The 24,437-nt window shown below is 41.5% G+C and overlaps 1 protein-coding gene across 2 annotated transcripts in view; it reads right to left on the reverse strand.

The window, feature by feature from the left end:
* Nucleotides 1-784: 784 nt before the first annotated feature.
* PLCD1 (phospholipase C delta 1) overlaps nt 785-24,437 on the reverse strand; it is an 88,063-nt gene continuing 64,410 nt past the window's right edge. For both annotated transcript variants that reach the window (XM_039337001.1, XM_039337000.1), the window contains exons 8-15: nt 23,715-23,864; nt 20,969-21,097; nt 19,305-19,452; nt 16,685-16,801; nt 13,493-13,671; nt 10,415-10,547; nt 6,892-7,041; nt 785-3,881 (exon numbers count right to left, since the gene is read on the reverse strand). In XM_039337001.1, the coding sequence (XP_039192935.1) occupies nt 3,790-3,881; nt 6,892-7,041; nt 10,415-10,547; nt 13,493-13,671; nt 16,685-16,801; nt 19,305-19,452; nt 20,969-21,097; nt 23,715-23,864 (1,098 nt within the window). In that variant the 3' untranslated portion in view covers nt 785-3,789. The remainder of the gene's footprint in view (nt 3,882-6,891; nt 7,042-10,414; nt 10,548-13,492; nt 13,672-16,684; nt 16,802-19,304; nt 19,453-20,968; nt 21,098-23,714; nt 23,865-24,437) is intronic.

The following is a 24,437-nucleotide window of genomic DNA, read 5'->3' on the forward strand; positions in this document are numbered from 1 at the left end:
TTTTCAGAAGTAGAGCAGAGATATAAAAACTGTAGAAAACAAGCCATAAAACAGTCATCAAATTTCTTATGTGAAAGATATCCAAACACTAGTTTAGAGAATACAAGTAGTCCTCAACTTAAGACCACAACTGAGTCCAAAATTTCTGTTGCTAAGTGAGACATTTGTTAAGTGAATGTTGCCCCATTTTACAACCTTTCTTTGCCACAGTTGTTAAGTGAATCACTGCAGTCACACGGTTGTTAAGTGAATCTGACCTTGCTTGTTTTAAAAAGGTTGCAAAAAGATCACAAGACCTTGGGACACTGCAAACTGTCATAAATATGAGTCAGTTGCCAAGCATCCACATTTTAATTATGTGACCATGGGGATGCTGCAACAGTTGTAAGTGTGGAAAAAGCTACAAGTCACTTTTTTCAGTGCCGTTGTAACTCCAAACTGTCATAAACTGAGGACTACTTGTATTCTAAGTTAGGATTAGCTCAAATCTATCTTCTCTGAAAGTAAGGGAGAATGCAATTCTTGCTTGATTGGATAATAGATATTAAAAAAAAGATTTCTAATAAAAACAGAGGTTCATAAAAAAAATTGTACAAGCAAGCTCAGAAGGGCTTGAAAATCAGGGTAGCAGCTACAAAAACATAAAATAATAAGGCAGGGATTAAGTTGTAGTTGTGGTTAACATCTTGACTTTTTTTTAATCCTTCTTGGAATACCCATTTGCAAGGACATTGACTCAAAATTCCTGGATATGAAATTCTAGAATTTTTCTGAACAATTCTAGTTTTTAGAAGTTCAAAGAATTTTCTTTATTAAAGATTTCATTACATGATAGTAATCAAATCACTGCCAAGAACTCTGTTAATCCAAATATTCATCTTGTGATTTGGAAGAAAATTTTTTTTAAGTCATTGGGTTTTGCAAATCAAAATGAGCTTCTACTTAGATCCATTGCATTTGAAATAAAACATTCTCCTTAAAAAATTCCTGCATATATTTGCAGCAAGTACAGAACATTTACAGAGACAATAATCTCACGATTTATTTTACTTCAAAAATAATTTTGAGATTGTAAATCAAAGTATAAACTAAAATACAGTTCATTTCCAATAAAAGGCTACCAACCAAATATCCACTAGCTGGATTCCGTCATACTTAAAGTAAACTATTCACTTCTACTCTAGTGTAACTAAGCCCGGATTCAACCCATTATCATTTCTGTTTACCCCAGGTCCAAAACCACAAAACTGTCAGAAGTCAAATACATAGTGTGAGAATATAGCTAATGAATTGTTTTTTTGAAAAAAGCGTATTTTTTTGCTGTTATAAAAATAAAATAAAAATCAGGCTACAAGTGTATTGCCACTTTGCTGATGCAGCAAATGACATAATGTGCTATATTGGGGTTCTCATTGGTCAAGTTACTAGTCCTTATTGCTGCTAATTTAAACTCAAGGGGAAAAATAGGTAAGCAATGCTAGTGAAATCTCAGAAGAGTGTCTGGGAGAATTTACGCTAGTCACAGGGTTGTAAAATCTTTATACTATGCATTTCTTGACTGATAAAGCTGATCAGAATTTAAAAGCTGATCAGAATTTAAAACTGCAGGGTGGAGCTGACTAAAACAAAATGGCCGCCACAATAATGCAGGCCTCAAACATTCTGGCCATCCTCTTGATTTTTTTTTTAACCACACCCTGAATATAATTCTGTATCTGTTTTTTTAACAATAGGAAAGGTAGATCATCAAATCCATTTTGAGGCATCAAATCAAAATTCTGGAAATATCCCAGTTTACTCCTGGTTCCTTTGTGATGAATCCTATTTCAATATGAGCAGGATCTAACCATGGTTGGAAATGTGGCATTCTGTTATTCTAGAAAACCCTCATGGCTGTACAGTTTTTTTAAAAAAATAAATAAATACGATGGATGGAAAATTAGAGCAGTGTTTCAATCTTGGCAGCTTGAAATGTGTGGACATGAAGAATTCTGGGAGTTGAAGTCCATTCATTTTTCAAGTGCCCAAGGTTGAAAAACAATTGCATAGATTGAAATACCAGATAGTCCACAACTTATGACCAGAATTTTCATTGTTAAGCAAGACAGTAGTAAGTCACACCCAATATTATGACCTTTTTGGCTGGAGAATTCTGGGAGCTGAAGTCCACCCATCTTAAAGTGCCCAAGTTTCAAAACAGTGGTTTAAGGATTTATGTGGGAAGTCATATGTTCAATTTTCTATAAATCTTTTTCAAAGATTTTGCAGTTTATCCTTTTTAAAATCAGATTTAAAACAAAAAATACTCACAACTTGGTTTTTCTGTGGAGTGTGTTAATATTTGCTACTTCCACTGAAGAGGACCTGGTTAATATTTCAGATAAATCCATTGGGTGTATGTGTGGAAAGGGAAGAAGTAAAATTTGAAAAAAATAACATCATTCTTCAAAATCGAAATTGATAGCCGTGGATTGCAAAAGACTTTTGGGATCATCCCAAACATGCTTTTTCAAATGGCAAATAGAAGTGAAGAAGCTTCTTGGATGAGAAGCAAAACATTTTCAAGCAAAAATAAAAAAAATGTTCAGTTGCCTTTTGAAAAAGCATCTTTGGACAATTATGACCTGGATGACAGAATCTCCATAGACAAATTCTGGGTCTTTCCATAAGCTGCTGGACTAAATCAACTAATGAATGCAACACAGAAAATGTCCAGGATTAAAGGATGAATAACTAAAATTAAGATCAAAAGACATCTAAAGTGTGATTCCCCCCCCCAGGGTTTTTCATATTTCATTTCCCATCCAAAATGTCATAATTAGTATTATGGAAAATCAGCTGGTCATGTCCACCAAAATATTTCTATTTATGGGAAGACTTTTCTGTCATTGAACCCCATAGCTTCCTTCTTAATCATATGTCTTATGTAAGTGGTAACAGATGTAACAATTGGTCCTCGACTTACAACCACAATTGATCTCACAATTTATGTTGCTAAGCAAGACATTTGTTTAGTGAGCTTTCTTGCCACAGTTGTTAAGGGAACCACTGCAATTGTCAAGTTAGTAACACAGATGTTAAGTGAATCAAAGCTTCTATTGACTTAGGGAGAAGGTCCCCAAAATGTGATCTTGTGATCCTGAGAAGTTGCAATTGCTGCAAATACATGCCACTTGCCAACCACCCAAATGTTGTGATGGTAGGGATGTTCCGGTGCTCATAAGTAAGAGGACTGGACATCAATCACTTCTTCAGTGCAGTTGTAATGTTGATTGCTAAACAAATGGTTGTAAGTCAAGGACTAACTGTACATGCTTTGTTTTCCTTCATATTTTCCCTAACACTTCCTTCCTTCTGACACCCACCTTTTATAAAGCAATTGTCCTTCATTTAACATGTTTTTCCCACTGACCTTTGCACTGTCACACAAAAAAACATAACATTTGGGGACGTACATACGTAATTCAGATTGCATTAAAATAAATCTAAAAATATATATCTGCTCTTTATTACTGCTACTCCTACAAGCTCCTGAGAGTTCTAAATTGCTTCTCTCGCCCTAGAGAAGCAACTAGGAATAAAAATTAAAGCATAACTTTTAAAAACTAATATTTTCTAGCTGTTTTCCAATGTAAATATTCAACATTTGGCATTAAGACATGGATATCCCACCGCACTGCCTCCGAAGGGGTGAGTTTTTCTTGGCCAGGCTGTAGGGGCCAAAAGTCTATCTGGAAATGTAAAAAAGAGATTCCTTGAGCAGTCCCTGAAGTTTTTTTTTTCATTTTTTTAACAATTGTCCCAAATATTGACATGCACAAAGAGCGTGGCAGATGGGTACTGATCTCCATTCTTTGTCAAAAGGTGAATGTGGCGGTAGCCTTGAGAAGGAAAGAAAGAGAAAAAGCAGCATTAATTTTTGGGTTTTTTGGTATCTTTTACTCACTAAACTAAACTATCAGCTCACTTTTTTGGGTATCAAGGTTGTCCAAATTGGGAAGCTGTCAATATTTTCTAATAATAATAATAATAATAATAAAGTTGGAAGGGACCTTGGGGGTCATCAAGTCCAACCCTCTGCATGGCAGGTAACCCTATACCATTTTGGATCAATGGCTGTCCAGTTTCTTCTTAAAAACTTCCAGTGTTGGAGCATTCACCGCTTCTGGAGGCAGTTGTTCCACTGGTTAATTGTTCTCACTGTCAGGAAGTTTCTCCTTAGTTCTATTCTTTTTCTTCTTCATCGTGGTCTTCATTATTTATTGGCCACTCAATACAAATGAACTCTAGATGGCCTACAAAACTAGAGCCCGCCCATTTAAAAAAAAGCTAAAAATCAGATGGACAATCTAAACTAAAATGATCTAATAAATAGCAACATCAGCAATAGATTGTGCAAGATTCCTGGGTTTTCTGTGTTTGAAAATTGCTTTGCAGAAAGGGCTGCTACAAGGAGCAATTTAGAAGCTAAGAATGAAAAACAGGTTTGACTCCTTCCATAGCAAATAATCCTACACCTTTAATTCAGAAAGGAAGATCCAAAAATTACCATTTATTACCTCTGTAATGAGTATTTTGCTCATCCTAATAGGCTTAATAAGTTGTTTTTCACCCTATTTTGGCATCCATGTGTGAATCTCAATTCTCAGAATTCCCCAGCCATTTTTAAAGTGGCCAAAGTTTAGAAACACTGACCTATATCCTCAAAGTGACACACACCTTTTATAAAGCAATTGTCCTCAGAGTAATTCAGAAGGATCCATTCCAACAAAAAAGTCTTCCCAGAGCTGGAGCTGTTCCCCAGAATCAACAGAAAGACTTTTTAACTTTTAAAAAAGAAATTTAAACTAATTACAGGTACTTACAATCACAAATGGGAACAGAATTTTCATTGCTAAGGAAGGAAGTTGTTAAATGTGTGCCTTATTTTACAAGCTTTTTTTGCCCTGGATGTTAAGTGAATCATTGCAGTTGTTAAATGAACCATGTGGCTGTTAAGAGAATCCTGCTTGACTTTGCTTGGCAAAACCTAGCTGGGAAGGTGGCAAATAATGATCACATGATCCCGGGGCATTACAACCGTAGTAAATGCCAAATGCCCAATTTTGATCATGTGACTGTGGGGTTGCTGCGACAGTCATAAGCATGAGGACTGATTGTAAGTCACTTTTTTCAGTGTTGTTGCAATTCCTTTCTTTGGACAGCAGAGGGCTCCAAAACAAGGACTGGAACTCTCTCTACCTTAATAACCACCATGCTCCAAGGTGCTTAATTACAATGCCCATCATTCCCAGCCAGCTTTACCCTTTGGGATTTTGCCCAGTGAGATAAAATCTTGCTCAATGGGCAAAAAAATGCTGGTCAATCTTGGGAACTGAAGAAGTAGAAACCATAAACTGGAGAAATGGGCAGAAGAAATTATTGAAAAGACTATAAAATCCTTCACTTAATTTCCCATTTTTAAAAATTCTTTTCTTTCCTCCATGGTAGGAAAGAATTTACCTCAAGATCTACAGTAAACTTCCAGTTTAATGGACTGTAGACACTGTATTCCATTAAATCAATAGTACCCAGTTTACAACCATTTCATTTAGCGACCAGTTGAAGTTGCCTAACATTTATTTTGGTTGCAGCATCTTCCTGGTCACATAATCAAAATTTGGGCCCTTAGCAACCGCATGTATTTACAGCGTTGTGGAGCCTCACAATTTTGTGATCACCATATATGACCTTCCCAATTGGCTTCCAACAAGCAAAGTCAAAGGAGGAAGCTGGATTCATTTAACAACAGTAATGATTCATTTAACAACAATAGCAAAAAGATCATAAAATTCGGCAAGACTCTCTTAACAACGGTCTCCTTAGCAACAGAAATCCAGTTGTGATCGTAAGGACTGCCTGTAACTGGACAAAGGAGACTCTTAGAGCTAAGAGTCCATTAAGTAGAAATGTCCCCTACTTATAATTGAGCCCAAAATTGTGAGACACTAAGTGAGATGCTTGTTAAGTTAAGTTTTTCCCCATTTTACAACCTTTCTTGCCACAGATGTTAAGTGAATCACTACAGTTGTTAAGATAATAAAATGGTTCTTAAGTGAATCTGGCTTCTCCCATTGACTTTGCTTGTCAGAAGGTCGCAAAAGGGGATCACACGACCAGGGACACTATGACCGTCATAAATATGAGTCAGTGGCCAAGTGTCTGAATTTTGATCAGGTTTCCATGGGGAAGTTGCAATGGTCATAAGTGTGAAAAATGGCCATAAGTCACTTTTTTCAGTGTCTTTGTAACTCCGAACGGTCACTAAATGAACTGTTCTAAATCGAGGATTACAATAGTAAGTGGGGCTTTACCCATGTGTAAAGTGCACATTATAAGATATTTAATGTACAAAATTGTTTAGATTGGAGTTTGATTATTACAATAAAAATATTGGTTGGCTTTTCTTAGCATTTGATATTGGCTGAACGTAGGCCCCTAAAAAAACTAATATAACCATGAATGAAAGAGATTTTAATTAAGGTTGTTAAATAATTATTATACAACAAATTTAGGTAATGATTGTTTTGCTTTTATTGTTTTATTGAGTGGTTGTTTCCTGCCCTCTTTCACTTTCTATAGGACAAGCAGCCATATAAATGTGATTAATAAATAACACATTGATGTTTTTAATAATTATTATATAACGGTTTCAGGTAATGATTGTTTTATATTTATTGTTTTATTGCCCAGAGTCATTTTCCATGAGATGAGATGCCCATATAAACTTGATTAAAAAATGAAATACATTAATATTTTGAAAACCTTTTGCATGATGCCAAGGGGCCTAGCAAACAACCGTCTCCCCTTTGAACCGACAATGGCATCCTGGGTGGGAAAAAAAAGACTCACCTTGCTTCAGACTTGTGAAGGGGGCCGTGAATTGCCCAATAAAATCATTTTTTGTTGAGGCATCAAAATCTTCTACCATAAAACGGACCAGGGCGAGTTGCGGTATGTCGATTTCAAATTCAAACGTTTCATCCCAGGCTGGTTTAAAACCTGGGCAAGAGTCAAACAGAGCCAAAGTATTTATTTATTTTTTATCCCACCTTTATCATTTTTATTCATTATTGATATACTTATTTTATTTATTATTTTTACAAATAACTCAAGGTGGCGAACATATCCAACACACGTTTCTCCTCTTATTTTCCCTGTGAGGTGGGTTGCACTGAGAGAGAAAGGGATTGGCGCAACATTACCCATCTGGTTTTTTGTGCCTAAGGATGGACTATAATTCACTGTCTCCCAGTCACTGAGCCAAAGTCACCAGCCGGCTTTCATGCCTAAGGCGGGACTAGAACTCACCATCTCCTGTTGATTGGCCCAAAGTCACCCAGCCGGCTTTCATGCCTAAGGCGGGACTAGAACTCACCATCTCCTGTTGATTGGCCCAAAGTCACCCAGCCAGCTTTCATGCCTAAGGCGGGACTAGAACTCACCGTCTCCTGGTAATTCCCCCAAAGGCATCACCTAGAACTCACCGTCTCCTGGTGATTCTTTCATGCCTAAGGCGGGACTAGAACTCACCGTCTCCTGGTGATTCGCCCAAAGTCACCCAGCCGGCATTCATGCCTAAGGCGGGACTAGAACTCACCGTCTCCTGGTGATTCGCCCAAAAGTCACCCAGCCGGGCTTTCATGCCTAAGGCGGGACTAGAACTCACCGTCTCCTGGTGATTCGCCCAAAGTCACCCAGCCGGCATTCATGCCTAAGGCGGGACTAGAACTCACCGTCTCCTGGTGATTCGCCCAAAGTCACCCAGCCGGCATTCATGCCTAAGGCGGGACTAGAACTCACCGTCTCCTGGTGATTCGCCCAAAGTCACCCAGCCGGCATTCATGCCTAAGGCGGGACTAGAACTCACCGTCTCCTGGTGATTCGCCCAAAGTCACCCAGCCGGCATTATGCCTAAGGCGGGACTAGAACTCACCGTCTCCTGGTGATTCGCCCAAAGTCACCCAGCCGGCATTCATGCCTAAGGCGGGACTAGAACTCACCGTCTCCTGGTGATTCGCCCAAAGTCACCCAGCCGGCTTTCATGCCTAAGGTGGGACTAGAACTCATGTCTCCTGGTGATTGGCCCACAGTCACCCAGCCGGCATTCATACCTAAGATGGGACTAGAACTCTCTATCTCCTGGTGATGGGGCCAAAGCCCCAGTGGCTTCCATGTCTAAGGCAGGATTTGAATTCATAGTTTCTCACTTCTAGCCTAGTATCTTAACCATTAGAACAAACTGGCTCTCCCCAGGAATGCTGCAACCGATACTCTATCCAGTCATCCACTGTTCTTGCACCCAACCAGCACACCATTCCCATGACCCATTTAATAAGAAAGATAGAGCACAAAGATAAATAGAAAAACTAGGGCGCTGCATTTAGCAATACATAAAATATGGAAATCAAGTAATCCCCAGTTTTAACCTTAAATATATGATTTAATATTGGTAGGCCTTGCCTTATGACCAGTTACTTACAACTATCCAATGAACCCTGAAAATGGGATTTACAACCCAGTTTTTAACTTCCGAACATCCACTCCACCACATGACCATGTGACTGCATTTTGGGCATTTGGCAACTGCAGCCTTATTTATGGTCTTTTGCAATGTCCTGGGATCACATGACCATGATTTACAACACTATTTGCCAGACATCGCATTCACTTCCAGTTTGTGATAAAATAACACCCATTTGCTCAATGACTGTGGTGCTCACTTGATGATTGCTTCAAAAAATGTCATTAAATTGGGCCAGTTAAGGCAGGGATAATAATAATAATAATAATAATAATAATAATAATAATAATAATAATAATAATAATAATAATAGTAGTAGTAGTAGTAGTAGTAGTAGTAAAGTTGGAAGGGACCTTGGAGGTCATCTAGTCCAATCCCCTGCTCAGGCAGGAAACTCTATACCATTTCGGACAAATGGCTGTCAAGTCTCTTATTAAAAACTTCCAGTGTTGGAGCATTCACCGCTTCTGGAGGCAAGTTGTTCCACTGGTTAATTGTTCTAACTGTCAGGAAGTTTCTCCTTAGTTCTAGTTTGCTTCTCTCCTTGATTAGTTTCCACCCGTTGCTTCTTGTCCTGCCTTCAGGTGCTTTGGAGAATAGCTTAATTCCCTCTTCTTTATGGCAGCCCCTGAGATATTGGAACACTGCTATCATGTCCCCCCGTGTCCTTCTCTTCGTTAAACTAGACATACCCAAGTCTCGCAACCGTTCCTTATATGTTTTAGCCTCCAGTCCCCTAATCATCTTTGTTGCTCTTCTCTGTACTCTTTCTAGAGTCTCAACATCTTTTTTACATCGTGGTGACCAAAACTGGATGCAGTATTTCCAGGTGTGGCCTTACCAAGGCATTGAAGAGTGGTATTAATACTTCACGTGATCTTGATTCTATCCCTCTGTTAATGCAGCCTAGCACTGTGTTGGCCTTTTTGGCAGCTGCAGTACACTGCTGGCTCATATTTAAGTGATTGTCTACTAGGACTCCGAGGTCCCTATCACAGTTACTACTATTGAGCATGGTGCCACCTATGCTGTACTTGTGCATTTGGTTTTCTTGCCTAAATGTAGAACCTTGCTTTTTTCACCATTGAATTTCATTTTGTTAGTTAGTGCCCAGTGTTCAAGTCTGTCCAGATCCTTCTGTATCTGAAGCCTGTCTTCTGGATGTTGACTATTCCTGCCAGCTTGGTGTCGTCTGCAAATTTGATGATAGGCCACCTTGGCTCTTTTATGACTCGTGGACTTCAACTCCCAGAATTCCTGAGCCAGCTATGCTGAGGTGAAAGGGAGAGGTTTCCAAGCTGAGCCATGCTGGCTCAGAGATTCTGGGAGTTGAAGTCCATCAGTCATAAAAGAGCCAAGATTGCTTACCCCTGAGTTAAGGGATGAATCGTAATGACCAATGTGATTTCTGACAATAGTTCTGGGATAGGTTATGGTCGTAAGTCAAGGATTATCTGTACTCCCTAAGTTATGATTTCTTGCTGAAGACATCCTTGGTTTCCCTCCTTTTATTCTTGTCCCCAAGGTGATTTTTCAAGAGGCAACTGGACTTTCTTTGTTTTTTCCTTGAAGATATTTCACTTCTCATCCAAGAAGCTTCTTCAGTTCTGACTGAATGGTGGAGGAGGCAAGGACCTATATTCCTTGCAGTCATCTGGTTGTTAGTACTCTTTCTGAGAGTCGTTGAGGCCACTTCCATTCCCCACCATCCAGTCAGAGCTGAAGAAGCTTCTTGGGTGAGAAGCAAAACATCTTCAAAGAAAAACAAGAAAGTCCACTTGCCTCTTCACAAAGCACCTTTGGGACAACCGTGACCTGGATGGCGAGGATCTCCACGGACATTCCTCTTACCGTTATTATCAATTACTTTGGTTTGCTTCTTCCCATTGTCCCTCTGAACACCGTGGATCTCCACAATCACCCTCGGGTCCACAATGGAATTTTTGCTTTTGTTGACCTTTGGCAGTTGTTGGCCAGAGATGATCTGCAAGGAAAGGAAATTTGAATGAGAGAAGAGCTCAAATCCTTGGCAGAGTCCTTAAGCCCCTCCTATCCTTCTGTAAGTGTGTGCAAAAAAACACTTCATGTTTCATTTTGACTTTGGCTCATCTTGAGCATGAAACAAGTTGTTTTGAAACTAGATTTCAAGTATAAAATGGTATGTTTTGCACTCAGAACAGACTTTCAGGCTTGGCACTTCCCTACAGAAGGATGTGGTTTTTAGTCCTCAAATTATAATCATTCCTTTAGTGACTGTTCAAAGTTACGATGGCACCAAAAAGTGACTTTTGACAATTTTTCACGCTTACGACCATTGCAGTGTCCCCAATGGTCACGTGATCAAAACTTGGATACCTGGCAACTGATTCATATTTATGATAGCTGCAGTGTCCAGGGGTCATGTAATTCCCTTTTTTGCGATATACCGACAAGCAAAATCAGAGGGGAACCCAGATTCACTTAACAACTGTGTTACTAACGTAATAGCCACAATGATTCACTTAACAATTGTGGCAAGAAAGGTCGTAAAATGGAGCAAAACTTAGCAACTGTCTCACGTAGCAATTTTGGGGTCGACTGCAGTCACACGCTGAGGACATGTAGTTTTCATATTTGCAGTTAAAAGAATGCTTTAATTCAGGTCTAGAGATAATTGGAGTCGAAAAATCGCAAAACAAAATTTGAAACTGAATTACGTACAAATGATGAAGGTGTACCCTTCAAAGTTATGATCTGCCTGAAAAGGGGGATTTATAACCTGGGTCTGAAGTTATGATGGTCATCCTCCCCTGTGGTCATAAAGCCACACTTTGAGCGCTCAAGATCATGGCTGTTTCAAATGTCCTGCAGTCATGTGATCATGTTTCATGACAGTTTTGCTGAAAACTGACAATTTCTTCTAGTTTTCAGCAAATAATGGGTTCATTTAATGACTACAGCAACCATTTAATGACCACCCCAAAATGTAGAATGGAATGGAATGGAATAGAATAGAAATAGAAATAGATGGGATGGGATGGGATGGGATGGGATAGAGTAGAGTAGAGTAGAGTAGAGTAGAGTAGAGTAGAGTAGAGTAGAGTAGAGTAGAGTAGAGTAGAGTAGAACAGAACAGAACAGAAATAGAAATAAAAATAGATGGGATGGGATGGGATGGGATGGGATGGGATGGGATGGGATGAAATGGATTGGAATAGAAATAGAAATAGATGGGGTGGGATGGGATGGGATGGGATGGAATAGAGTAGAGTAGAGTAGAGTAGAATAGAATAGAATAGAATAGAATAGAATAGAATAGAATAGAATAGAATAGAATAGAATAGAATAGATGGGATGGAATGGAATGGAATGGAATAGAAAAGAAAAGAAATAGAAATAGATGGGATGGGATGGGATGGGATGGGATGGAATAGAATAGAATAGAATAGAATAGAATAGAATAGAATAGAATAGAATAGAATAGAATAGAATAGATGGAATGGAATGGAATGGAATGGAATAGAAAAGAAAATAGAAATAGAAATAGATGGGATGGGATGGGATGGAATGGAATGGAATGGAATAGAATAGAATAGAATAGAATAGAATAGAATAGAATAGCAGAGTTGGAAGGGACTCTGGAGGTCTTCTAGTCCAACTCCTGCTCAGGTAGGAAACCCTATACCATTTCAGACAAATGGTAATAATAATAATAGTAGTAAAGTTGGAAGGGACCTTGGAGGTCATCTAGTCCAACCCCCCTACTCAGGCAGGAAACCCTACACCAGTGGTGGCGAACCTGTGGCACAGGTGCCAGAGGCGGCACTCAGAGCGCTCTCTGTGGGCACGCGTGCCATCGCCCCAGTCCTAGGGCTTCAGCTGGGTTTTATAAAACTTTTCCGCTTTAGGCCCCCGCCGCTGTGTGCAAAAAAAAAAAGGTTCAATCAATCAGTCAATTTCAACTTTTCACAGAAAAAAAAAAGATCTTGCAAAGTTGGAATTGATCGATTGAACTTTTTAGTCCTACCCAGTCTGCCGTTACCACAGCCATGCCCACCCAATGGGCCAAACCCAGCCAATGGGCCACACCCAGCCAATGGGCCACACCCAGCCAATGGGTCACACCCACCTGGCACCCGGCGATAAATAAGTGGATTTTGGGTTGCAGTTTGGGCACTCGGTCTCTAAAAGGTTCGCCATCACTGCCCTATGCCATTTTGGACAAATGGCTGTCCAGTCTCTTCTTAAAAACTTCCAGTGTTGGAGCATTCACCATTTCTGGAGGCAGGTTGTTCCACTGGTTAATTGTTATAACTGTCAGGAAGTTTCTCCTTAGTTCCAGGTTGCTTCTCTCCTTGATTAGTTTCCACCCGTTGCTTCTTGTCCTGCCTTCAGGCGCTTTGGAAAATAGCTTGACTCCCTCTTCTTTGGGGCAGCCCCTGAGATACTGGAACACTGCTATCATGTCCCCCCTCATCCTTCTCTTTGTTAAACTAGACATACCCAATTCCAGCAGCCATTCCTTATATGCTTTAGCCTCTAGTCCCTTTGATCATCTTTGTTGCTCTTCTCTGCACTCTTGCTAGAGTCTCAACACCTTTTTTACATCGCGGTGACCAAAACTGGATGCAGATTCCAAATGTGGCCTTACCACACTTGGTACTAACACTTTACAATGGTTTTCCAAATCTCTTCTTGAACAACTCCAGTGTTGGAGCATTCACAACTTCTGATGGCAAGCTTTCCACCGGTTAATTGTTCTAACTGACAGGAAATTTCTTCTTTGTCAGCCTTTCACATATAAAAGAACAATTTTGTGTGCCCCTAACATCTCTGCAAACCTTTTTGTATATTGAAAGCAAAATCTGTCCTATTCAGCAGACAGCTATTGCTGAACAGCTGCTCTACAACGTGATGTTATACAAATAGCTTTTCTTTCTCAACTCTTACCTTAACCTGGAATTTTTTAGGGCAGTACCACGGCCCCTCCGTGATGGATCTGGGGTTGAATTTGGACTGCTCATCCCGAAGAAATTCTGGCTTTAGGACATAGCCACAGCCTCCATTTTCTTGGAATCGGCCTTGATGGATATCCATTTCGGAGGACCTGGACTGGAAATTCAAGGCAACTGGGAGAAAGTGTAAGACAAAGGCAAGTCAGTGGTTTTGGCTATTCTTCCTCTTCTTTATCATCATCATCATCTTCTATTTCTTCATCATCACCATCTTCACTCCAATAATATTTATTTTTTCCTGCTGAGTTCATTAGCAGCCATTGTCTATGGAGACTCTCAGTTTTTGTCCCAAAGATGCTTTTTCCAAGAGGTAACTGGACTTTCTTGTTTTTTCCTTGAAGGCATTTTCCTTCTCATCTAAGAAGCTTCTTCCGTTCTGACTGATTCACCATTCACTCCGAACGGATGAAGCTTCTTGGATGAGAAGTGAAACGTCTTCAAGGGAAAAAAAAATCCAGCTGCCTTTTTGAAAAAAAGCACTTTTGGCATCAGCAGCGATTAAATCCTTAAAGACAGCTTGTGAGAGAGAAAATCACTAATACAGGTATCCCTAAACTTACAACCTCTATTAGGACAGAATTTTCCTTCCTAAGCAAGATGGTGATTCAGTAAGTTGTTCCTGATTTTAAATCTTTGTTGCACCTGTTATTAAGTAAACCACTGCAACTGTTATTGCTAAGTAGTTGTTATGCAAATTTTACTTTCCCCTGACTTTACTGGTTGGAAGCTGGCAACTGAAAATGGTGATTATATTACCTTTAGATGCTGCAGCTGCCATGAAACATCATGATGGTGCTGAAAAGAGTGACTTATAACTGGTCCTCACATTTATGACTGTCACTGTCCCTGCAGTCACGTAATTGCAATTTGGGCACTGAATTTGGTATGAATTTACAACAACTGCAGCATCTCGGATTTGCCTGATCACTGTTTGTTGGGAACCAGCTTCCCGACACTGAAAATCAATAAGAGGCATTAAGCAAATCTTGCTTAATGCCTGTGTGATTCATTTAATGACCATGGCAAAAAAAATCCTAGAACTGGATGTGTCTTATTTAATGATCACAATGCTTGGTGATGGAAATTCTGGTCCCAACTGTGCTCATAAGTTGAGTGCTACTTGTGCACAGGGTGATGTCACACTTAAAGTAGTGGCCAAAATTGTGGAAACCTTTTGGGAAAAGTGTACAGTAGAAATGCCACAACCAAAGGTGGCATTTCTACTGTACACTTTTCCCAAAAGGTTTCCACCCATTTTTCTTCTAATTTCTTTATAACTGTAGCTTTGATCACTTAATAATACTATTTTACATCGCTTTCTGGGCAACCAGTCAACTCTTTGAGCCATTACTTTAATTTTATTACGTTTTACAAGCTCACTAAATGAAAGAACTCAAAAAAACCAACCAACTTGATAGTGATCACATAACACACTGACCAATGTCCTCCTCTCAGCTTCAATACAGGACATCAATCACTGAATCCTACTGTGATCTGATTGGCTCATTGCCAAAGCAAGATGACACCTGATTGGCTCTCTAAACACTCATGCTCATTGGCTACCATCGGATGAAGGAAATCTACCTGATATCAACCTAAGCAAGTTGTGCTTCCTTTTTCTGGTTATTTGGCTATAACTTTTCATAGAATTCAGTACAGATAATTGAACATTTTGTTGCATTACATTCTTGATTAAATTATCTTTCCATTGATATATAATTTTGTGGTACTACTCTAAAACAAAAAGTGGTGTTATTAGCCATCAAACCTCAAAAATACACTTTTTCCAAAAGGTTTCCACAATTTTGGCCACTATGTAAGTATAAAAATGAAGCAGCTTGCAAGGCTACAGCGTGATGCTGTTTTGATCATTTTGGCAACAACATCAGCTGCCACTTATGCCGCTGAGACCCTTCCTTAAATCCACGGTAGCCAGCGAGTTTGATTCCAGGTTACTGACTTGATTAAAATAGATCCACCCAAAATTTTGGAGCCTCTCTATTTAAGTCCCACAGATTGCAATGGGTCTGTTCTAGGTACGACTGTGTCAGGATCGCCATCGTCGGCCTGGCACTTTGCTGGCATCTTCTTTCTCCTATCCTTACCACTTTCTACAGGGGGACGATCGAGAACATTCTGTCATACAGCATCACAGTCTGGTTTTAAGCATCACTGCTTCAGACAGGAAGGCAGTACAGAGAGTGACGAGGATGGCCGAAAAGATAATTGGCAGTTCCCTCCCTCCCATCCAGGACATAGCACAGAAGAATTGCTTGAGCAGGGTCCGTAAGATTATCTGGGACACCACACATCCTCTTCACGACCTGTTTTCCTTGTTACCTTCTGGGAGGGGGCTTCATGGTATCCGAAGCAGAACATCCAGATTCAGCCATAGTTTCATTCCATGCAGCATTAACCTTGTGATCTCTCAAGCTTCCTCCTTCCATTATATATTCAAGATGGACAGCATTTAATATTTATTTGTTATGTGTATGTAGGGGTGTGGGTCTATACATATGTTGTACATAGTATGTTTTAGGTGTGTGTCATGTATGTGTTTCACTTTGACGGGCAACTAAATTTCATTTTTGATGTGTGCCGTGCCAACAGTAAAAAAATGACAAAGGTTATCTTATCTTATCTTATCTTATCTTATCATCTTATCTCATCTCATCTCATCAACTGCCATCAAAGGGGAAGGGGGAAGGCATTTGGGGCAATCCACACCTGTGTATCTAATGGTGGGAAATGATGAGGGGGAGCTGACATGTGAAGAAGACCAGATCTGTTTATATCACTTACGCTGGGCATCTTCAAGCCTGCTTGCCCTGGTGTGAAATTCCAGCAGCCTAAACAACCCAGAGTTTTAAACAACATTTCAGCAATCCTGGATTGGGTGGCAACAGACCAGACATTGGGATGGGATGGGGAATGGTGGGTTTGGCTCTTTGTACTGGGAACTTCATATCTTGCCTCACCTTCCTGCAATCAACACCTTTAGTAAAAGTCCTTTTCGCTTCAATCAATTGGAGCTGAGAGTCTGCTTTTCTAAATGATTGTCTGCTTCTGGATCCAGTCCAATAATTCAACCACCCAAAGGGCTTACTTGTACCCTCAACATAGTTACCTATCTGGCAACCCATGTTCCACATCTCAACAGGATTATAGTTGGATGAGTCGGTCCTCCAACCTGCTGGATAGATCCTGCTTAGGTGATGGACATTATGATGGATTAGGTCGATTCCTGGGTGTAAAATAAGAAATAGATACTTTTTTAAAAAATTTCCCTTTCTCAGGACACCCCCATATATAGCTATTCAATCTTGGGTCAGAAATGATGGAGAAATTTGGAAAAACGTCCCATAAGGCAAAGGTTTCTCCTGTCCAGCCATGTCCAACTTTTGGGCATGGTACTCATCTCCGTTGCTTAACTAAGGGAGCCAGCCTTGTCCACAGACATTTCCGTGGTCATGTAGCCAGCATGGCTATAAACCAAAGGCACACAGAACACTTTTACTCTCCCACCAAAGTGATACCTATTTATCTACTTGCATTTGCACGCTTTTGAACTGCAAGATGGGCAGGAGCTGAGGCAAAGAACAGGAACTCATCCTGTCATGTGGCCCTCGGATCTCAAACCTGGCCTGTCATCCGTCCAGCTGACAAGCTCAATGTCTTTAATTGCTGAGTCATCGCTCTCCCAAGCAATCCAAAATTTATGGAATTTAATGCCAGACCAGATCATAATAGCTACAAGACGGCTTAACAGGTGCATACAAAATGCAGCTATGAGTCAGGACCACATCTGAAAGACTGCACGCTATTTCCTGCCCAGGAGTGTTTATTTGTAGAGGGCTACAGGATTGCCTCTCAGCATTTCCAGACTCATGTGTCCCTGGGGGGCAATCAGGAATTTCCTTTCACAGCCCCCAGTGTTTTCTGCAACCCTCCTATTTGAACTAGATCAGGGGTAGGTCACCTTGGCTCTTTTATGACTCATGGACTTCAACTCCCAGAATTCCTGAGTCAGCTTGGAAACCTCTCCCTTTCCTCTCAGCATGGCTGGCTCAGGAATTCTGGGAGTTGAAGTCCATGAGTCATAAAAGAGCCAAGGTGGCCTACCCCTGGACTAGGCCTAGGCCGCTTTATGACTCGTGTTCCAGAATTCCTGAGCCAGCCATGCTGAGGGGAAAGGGAGAGGTTTCCAAGCTGAGCCATGCTGGCCCAGGAATTCTGGGAGTTGAAGTCCACGAGTCATAAAAGAGCCAAGGTGGCCTACCCCTGAGTTACTAGGAAGATGAGGGGACTTCAACTCCCAGAATTCCTCTACCAGCATGGCACCCTATATCAGGAATAGGCAACTTTGGCTCTTTTATGACTGGTGGACTTCAACTCCCAGAATTCCTGAGCCAGCACGGCTCAGCTTGGAAATCTCTCCCTTTCCCCTCAGCATAGCTGGCTCAGGAATTCTGGGAGTTGAAGTACATGAGTCATAAAAGAGCCAAGGTGGCCTACCCCTAGTCTAGGCCTAGGCCGTTTTATGATTCGTGGACTTCAACTCCCAGAATTCCTGAGCCAGCATGGCGCAGCTTGGAAACCTCTCTCTTTCCCCTCAGCATGGCTGGCTCAGGAATTCTGGGAGTTGAAGTCCATGAGTCATAAAAGAGCCAAGGTGGCCTACCCCTAGTCTAGGCCTAGGCCATTTTATGATTCGTGGACTTCAACTCCCAGAATTCCTGAGCCAGCATGGCTCAGCTTGGAAACCTCTCTCTTTCCCCTCAGCATGGCTGGCTCAGGAATTCTGGGAGTTGAAGTCCACGAGTCATAAAAGAGCCAAGATGGCCTATCCCTGAACTAGGTCAAATCAATGGATCAATTGCTATTAGGTCTATTAAATTGCCTTGTACAGGAGAAAGGGAAGGCCCAGGATGGGAGAAGAGGAAAGGGAAGGATAAGGGAAGGGAAGAATAAGAGAAGGGAAGGATGAAGAAAGGGAAGGGAAAGGAAGGGAGAAGGGGAAAGGGAAAGGAAGAATAAGGGAAGGGAAGGATGAAGAAAGGGAAAGGAAGGGAAGGAAGAAGGGGAAGGGGAAAGAAGGATAATGAAAGGACAGGGAAGGAAGGGAATGGCAAAATAGGGCAGGAAAGGAGAGAGGAAGAGAAAAGAAAAGGGAGAAGAGAAAGGGGAACGAGAGGGAAGAAAGAAGGAGAGAGGGAAGGACAAGAGGACGAGAGGAGAAGGAATGGGAGGGGAGGGGAAGGGAAGGGGAAGGAAGGGAGGAGGGGAGGGGGAGATAGGGGAGGCGAGGGAGAAATGAAGGGAAGGAAGGAGGGAGGGAGAGAGATCCTGGCAATCATAAAGCGAACATTGTACAATACATGTTAAGCCAACCCATTGGTCCACAATGGACATTTATTGCCGGAATCCGAAACTGGTTTCCAGTAAAATGTTGTAAATCATGGTCATGTGATGGTGGGATACTGGAAACTGCAATAAATGCGGGCCGGTTGCCGAGCATCTAAAATGCAACCCCGTGTCCGGGTGGGATGCCATTGGAACTTCCAATTTGCATCATAAGTATCTTTCCTGGGGTCCGTCATAACTTTAAACAGTCACTAAGTAAACGGTAAGTTGAGGACTACCTGTACTAAGAATAATCAATTTAAAAAGAGTACTGGATCAGAAGTGTTGTATATTCAGCTATATCACAAAAGCCTTACTAAAAGTGTTAAGAAGATGCGCCATACCTGACTCCTGAGCCAGTTTAAGGAGTCTCCCTTCACTGAAAGAAGACATTTCATCGTGAGGCTGAGGGTCAGCGAATCCTTGAAATTGGACACTTTTACAGTAGATTACCGTATCTGACAGCTCCTTTGCAAGCTTTAGCTTGTCGCTCTAGCAGAGAATGAGAGAATAATGACCAACCAGCCACATCATAAGCCTGTCTAAAGATTATTTGAACAAGCTGCTCTGAAATATGCAAAATGCCTCTTTGAAATAGCCTGGTCAAGGACTGACTCATTAAAGCAGCCACATGAATCAATCAATCAATCAATCAGAATAGAGCTGGCAGGGACCTTGAGGATCTTCTAGTTCAAGCAGGAGACCCTAAAAAATATGAGACAAGGGGCTGTCCAGTCTCTTCTTAACAACCTTCAGTGATGATGCACCCACAACGTCTGGTGGCAAGTTGTTCCACTAGTTAACTGTCCTCACTGTTAGGAGGTTTCTCCTTAATTCCAGGTTACTTCTCTCCTTGATGAATTTCCATCCATTGTTTCTTCTCCTGCCTTCAGGTGCTTTGGAGAATAGCTTGACTCCCTCTTCTTTGGGGCAGCCCCTGAGATATTGGAAGACTGCCATCATGTCCCCCCTCATCCTTCCCTTTATTAAACTAGACCAGTGTTTCTCAACCTTGACAATTTTAAGGCATGTGGACTTCAACTCCCAGAATTCCACAGCCAGCAATGCTGGCTGTGGAATTCTGGGAATTGAAGTCCACATGCCTTAAAATTGTCAAGGTTGAGAAACACTGAACTAGACATACCCAATTCCTGCAACCTTTCTTTATATGTTTCAGCCTTCAGTTCCCTAACCATCTTTGCTGCTCTTCTCTGCCCTTATTCCAAAGTCTCAACATCTTTTTTATAATATGGTGACCAAAACTGGATGCAGTGTTCCAGGTGTGGTCTAACCAGGCTTTCACATTTCAAATGAAACTTGTTAAACCAGTTATATATCTCTCTCTCTTTTTTCCAGGTTTATAGGTGGTTCTCAATTTACAGCCATCATTAAGCCCAGAATTACAGTAATATTTTGTGTTAATCATTATGAAGGTCATCACATGCCCACACCTAATTTCATAACGTTTTGCAGCAGTCATTAAGCAAGGACATCATATCTAATGAGCGATTTTACCAGAAAGTGGAAATAAACAGTAGTTTCTAGCATTTTTTTCCCATTGCCATTGTAACTTCAGTTACTAAACAAATGGTCGTAAGTCGAGGAATATCTGTATAGATCAGTGGTTCTCAACCTGTGGGTCGGGACTGCATTTGGGGTCGAACGACCATTTCACGGGGATCGCCAAACAACGCAGTCCGCCATTTTTTCCCCCCTTTTCCTTAGCTCTGCTACTGCCTTTTATTCTATTGGCTTTTGAGAGCCAATAGAAGAGACTCTCTTGAATAGAGTCTAATTCTATTGGCTTTCAAAAGCCAATAGGAATTGTCCAGGCTGTCTCTGCCCTGCTGAGCCAACCAAAAGTCCTATTCTGCAAATAGTGCTGCACCAGTTGAGTAGTCCTCGACTTACGACCAGTTGAGTAGTCCTCGACTTACGACCGGTTGGGGGGTCACGGCATTAAAAAGATTAAGAACCACTGGTATAGATCATGTGCCAGGAAACTTACCAGTTTCTTCTTTTCTACCTCACTTTTCACAGTCTCGTCTTCCATTTCAGCTGCTTCATCTTCATCTGAAACTTCTTCCGTTTCTGGAGTTAACTTCTTCCCTTTCACAAGAATTTTCCCTTTTAATTGCTAGGAGATATAACAAAAATGCAAACTATAAGTGATTAACTGTCAACTTTACAACCACAATTGAGCTCAAAATTTCTGTTGCTGAACGACATGGTATTTAAATGAGCTTTGCGCCATTTTACAACCTTTCTTGCCACAGTTGTTAAGCGAATCCCTGCAATTGCTAAGTTAGTCCAGGGATAGGAAACCTTGGCTCTTTTATGACTTGTGGACTTCAACTCCCAGAATTCCTGAGCCAGCATGGCTCCCTTTCCCCTCAGCACAGCTGGCTCAGGAATTCTGGGAGTTGAAGTCCACCAGTCATAAAAGAGCCAAGGTGGCCTACCTCTGGCCTAGGCCTAGGCCGCTTTATGACTCGTGGACTTCAACTCCCAGAACTCCTGAGCCAGCATGGCTCAGCTTGGAAACCTCTCCCTTTTCCCTCAGCGTGGCTGGCTCAGGAATTCTAGGAGTTGAAGTCCACCAGTCATAAAAGAACCAAGGTGGCCTAACCCTGAGTTAGTCACACGGCTCTTAAGCAAACCTTACTTTGCCTGCCGCAAAAGGTGGATCACATGGCCCAGGAACACTGCAACCGTCATAAATGCAAGTCCATCTGGTAGGACCAAGAAGAAGGGCCTCCTCCGTGGTGGTTCCTCCCTTGGGAGATAAGATTGCCCCCACTTTGATACTCTTTGGGAAGGCCCTGAAGATGTAGTTCTGCCAATAGGCCTAGAAACTCCAGAATGATCTGGAGCCCATTAAATAGTTGTGTCAATGCTGCTAACATCAGATGTTCTTGCTTTGACAACATATGGAAATGCAGCCATTTTCCTTTACTTTATGTTTTACTCTTAGAGTTAGAATTAGATGAGGAGGAGGGATGTGTATGGGAGTTAGACATAACAATACTGTAACTAGTGTGAGAACCAAGGTTGTTTGAAATAAGAGATGATAAGAAATGGCGGGTTGAAAAACTGGAGGGAAAGCCTGCATTTCAAACTAATTGAAGAATGTGATTTATGACAGTTAATTAGAGGAGGGAATTGTGCTTTGATACTATATGCTCAGGGGAAAGGAATCCAGATTTTGGCTACGCTTATGTACGTGCTGATGCTATGCTACTTGAATAAAGATTCTTTAAGGTAAACAATGCCTCAAAGTTCTTTTGAAGAGTTTCATCTGTCAGAACCATGACAAGTTGGTTTGATTGTCGTCATCGGGTGGAGGGGGGCTTTTTGTATTGCGGTTTTATTTCTGGAGTTACCATGAGTTAAGTGGCCGTATAAATCTTCTTAATAATTCAGACGGACAGGCACCTGTCATATAACATTCCAGATTTAATAATTGTCATTAAGAATGACAAAAAAGTCTGGATAGTGGACATGGTAGTACCTGGAGGCAACCAAACAGAAGAGAAAGAACTGGAAAAGATAACAAAATACAAAGACCTACAAACAGAAATAGAACAATTGTGGCAAAAAAAGCAAAGGTAGTATGGTAGCCATATGTCTATGGAGATTCTCAGCCATCCAGGTCATAGTTATTCCAAAGTTGCTTTTTTTTTTTCAAGAGACAACTGGACTTTCTCCTTTTTCTTTGAAAACATTTCACTTCCCATCCAAGAAGCTTCTTTATACCAAGAGTCACAGGTGCCTTGGGTGCAATCCCAAAACAACTGGATGACAATTTGTCATTGGCGTTGACAAATTCACCATAAGTCATTTGAAAAAAAGCAGATTTATGCAGAACAGCTGGCCTCTATGATACCTTTAACCCCATCAAACATCCCCATCTGGCTAGCCCAGATCCTTGGGAAGAACTTAATAAGTGGAAAAAGTGCAAAATCTAATGTAAACATCTGGCTGACTGTGCAACCAACCATAATAAAAGAGAAATACAGAATAAAGAGTTGGAAGGGACCTTGGAGGTCTTTAATCCAACCTCCTGCTCAGGCAGGAAACCCCGTACAATATGAGACAAATGGCAGCACCCATAACTTTTGGAAACAAGTTGTTTCACTGATTAATTAGTAATAGTAATAGTAGTAAAGTTGGAAGGGCCTTGGAGGTCATCTAGTCCAACCCCCTGCTCGGGCAGGAAACCCTACACCATTTCGGACAAGTGGCTGTCCAGTCTCTTCTTAAAAACTTCAGTGTTGGAGCATTTACTGCTTCTGGAGGCAGGCTGTTCCACTGATTAATTGTTCTCACTGTCAGGAAGTTTCTCCTTAGTTCCAGGTTGCTTCTCTCCTTGATTAGTTTCCACCCGTTGCTTATTGTCCTTCCTTTAGGCGCTTTGGAAAATAGCTTGACTCCCTCTTCTTTGGGGCAGCCCCTGAGATACTGGAATACTGCTATCATGTCCCCCCTCGTCCTCCTCTTTGTTAAACTAGACATACCCAATTCCCGCAGCCGTTCCTCATATGTTTTAGCCTCCAGCCCCCTAATCATCTTTGTTGCTTTCCTCTGGACTCTTTCTAGAGTCTCAACATATTTTTTACATTGTGGCAACCAAAACTGGATGCGTATTCTAGGTGTGGTCTACCCAAAGCATTATCAAGTGGTGTTAACATTTCACTTGATCTTGATTCTATCTCTCTTTTAATACAAGTCCACTAAGGTCACCCAAAGCTCACCTCTGGGGAAGGTAAGATGGTTGCTTTGGAATCAATTGGTGCCACCAGCAACATGTCCTGCAAAATGGAGTGGAGGTGGCGTGCCATAATCTCCTGTTGGTCAAGACTGCAGTGATTCTCCAGAGATATAATGACAGGATACGGAGAGACCTGTGTGGAAAAGAAACAAGCCCAAAGTCTACACTGATTTAGAGGAGCGATAGTTCTTAATTGCACGCAGAGAATTTTAACATTCAAAGAATTTAAACATAATATTGACGAATTCACCATCCGTCAATTGCAAAAGGCAGCTTTACATGGACCAGCTTACATCCTGTGAATATCTTTAAGATAGGGGTGTCAAACTCAATTTCACTGAAGGCCGCATTAGCATTGCGGTTGCCCGGGGGGGGGCGCGGGTGGGTGTGGCCAGAGTCGGTGCAGCATACTGGGTGAGCGTGGATGGAGTAGGTGTGGCCTACTGGGTAGGCATGGCCAGTTCTACATCATTCGTGTCAAGGTGCCTGTGGGGGCCTGGGCAGGAGTGGGATAGATCTGAGGGTCTCAGGCAGAAGGGAGTGGGCCCGGGGCAAGGGCCAAGACATGGTTCACCGGGGCAAATGCCAAGATGGCCACCACAAAATTGTACATTGGCTCCCGGCTGGCATGGGATGGGATGGGATGGGAGGGCGGGGAGGGGCAGGGAGGGGAGAGGAGAGGAGAGGAGAGGGGGGGAGGGGGGAG

Source organism: Crotalus tigris, unplaced genomic scaffold (genome assembly GCF_016545835.1).
Source record: "Crotalus tigris isolate CLP2741 ecotype Arizona unplaced genomic scaffold, ASM1654583v1 scf7180000017667.1391209, whole genome shotgun sequence".
Taxonomy (NCBI): Eukaryota; Metazoa; Chordata; class Lepidosauria; order Squamata; family Viperidae; genus Crotalus; species Crotalus tigris.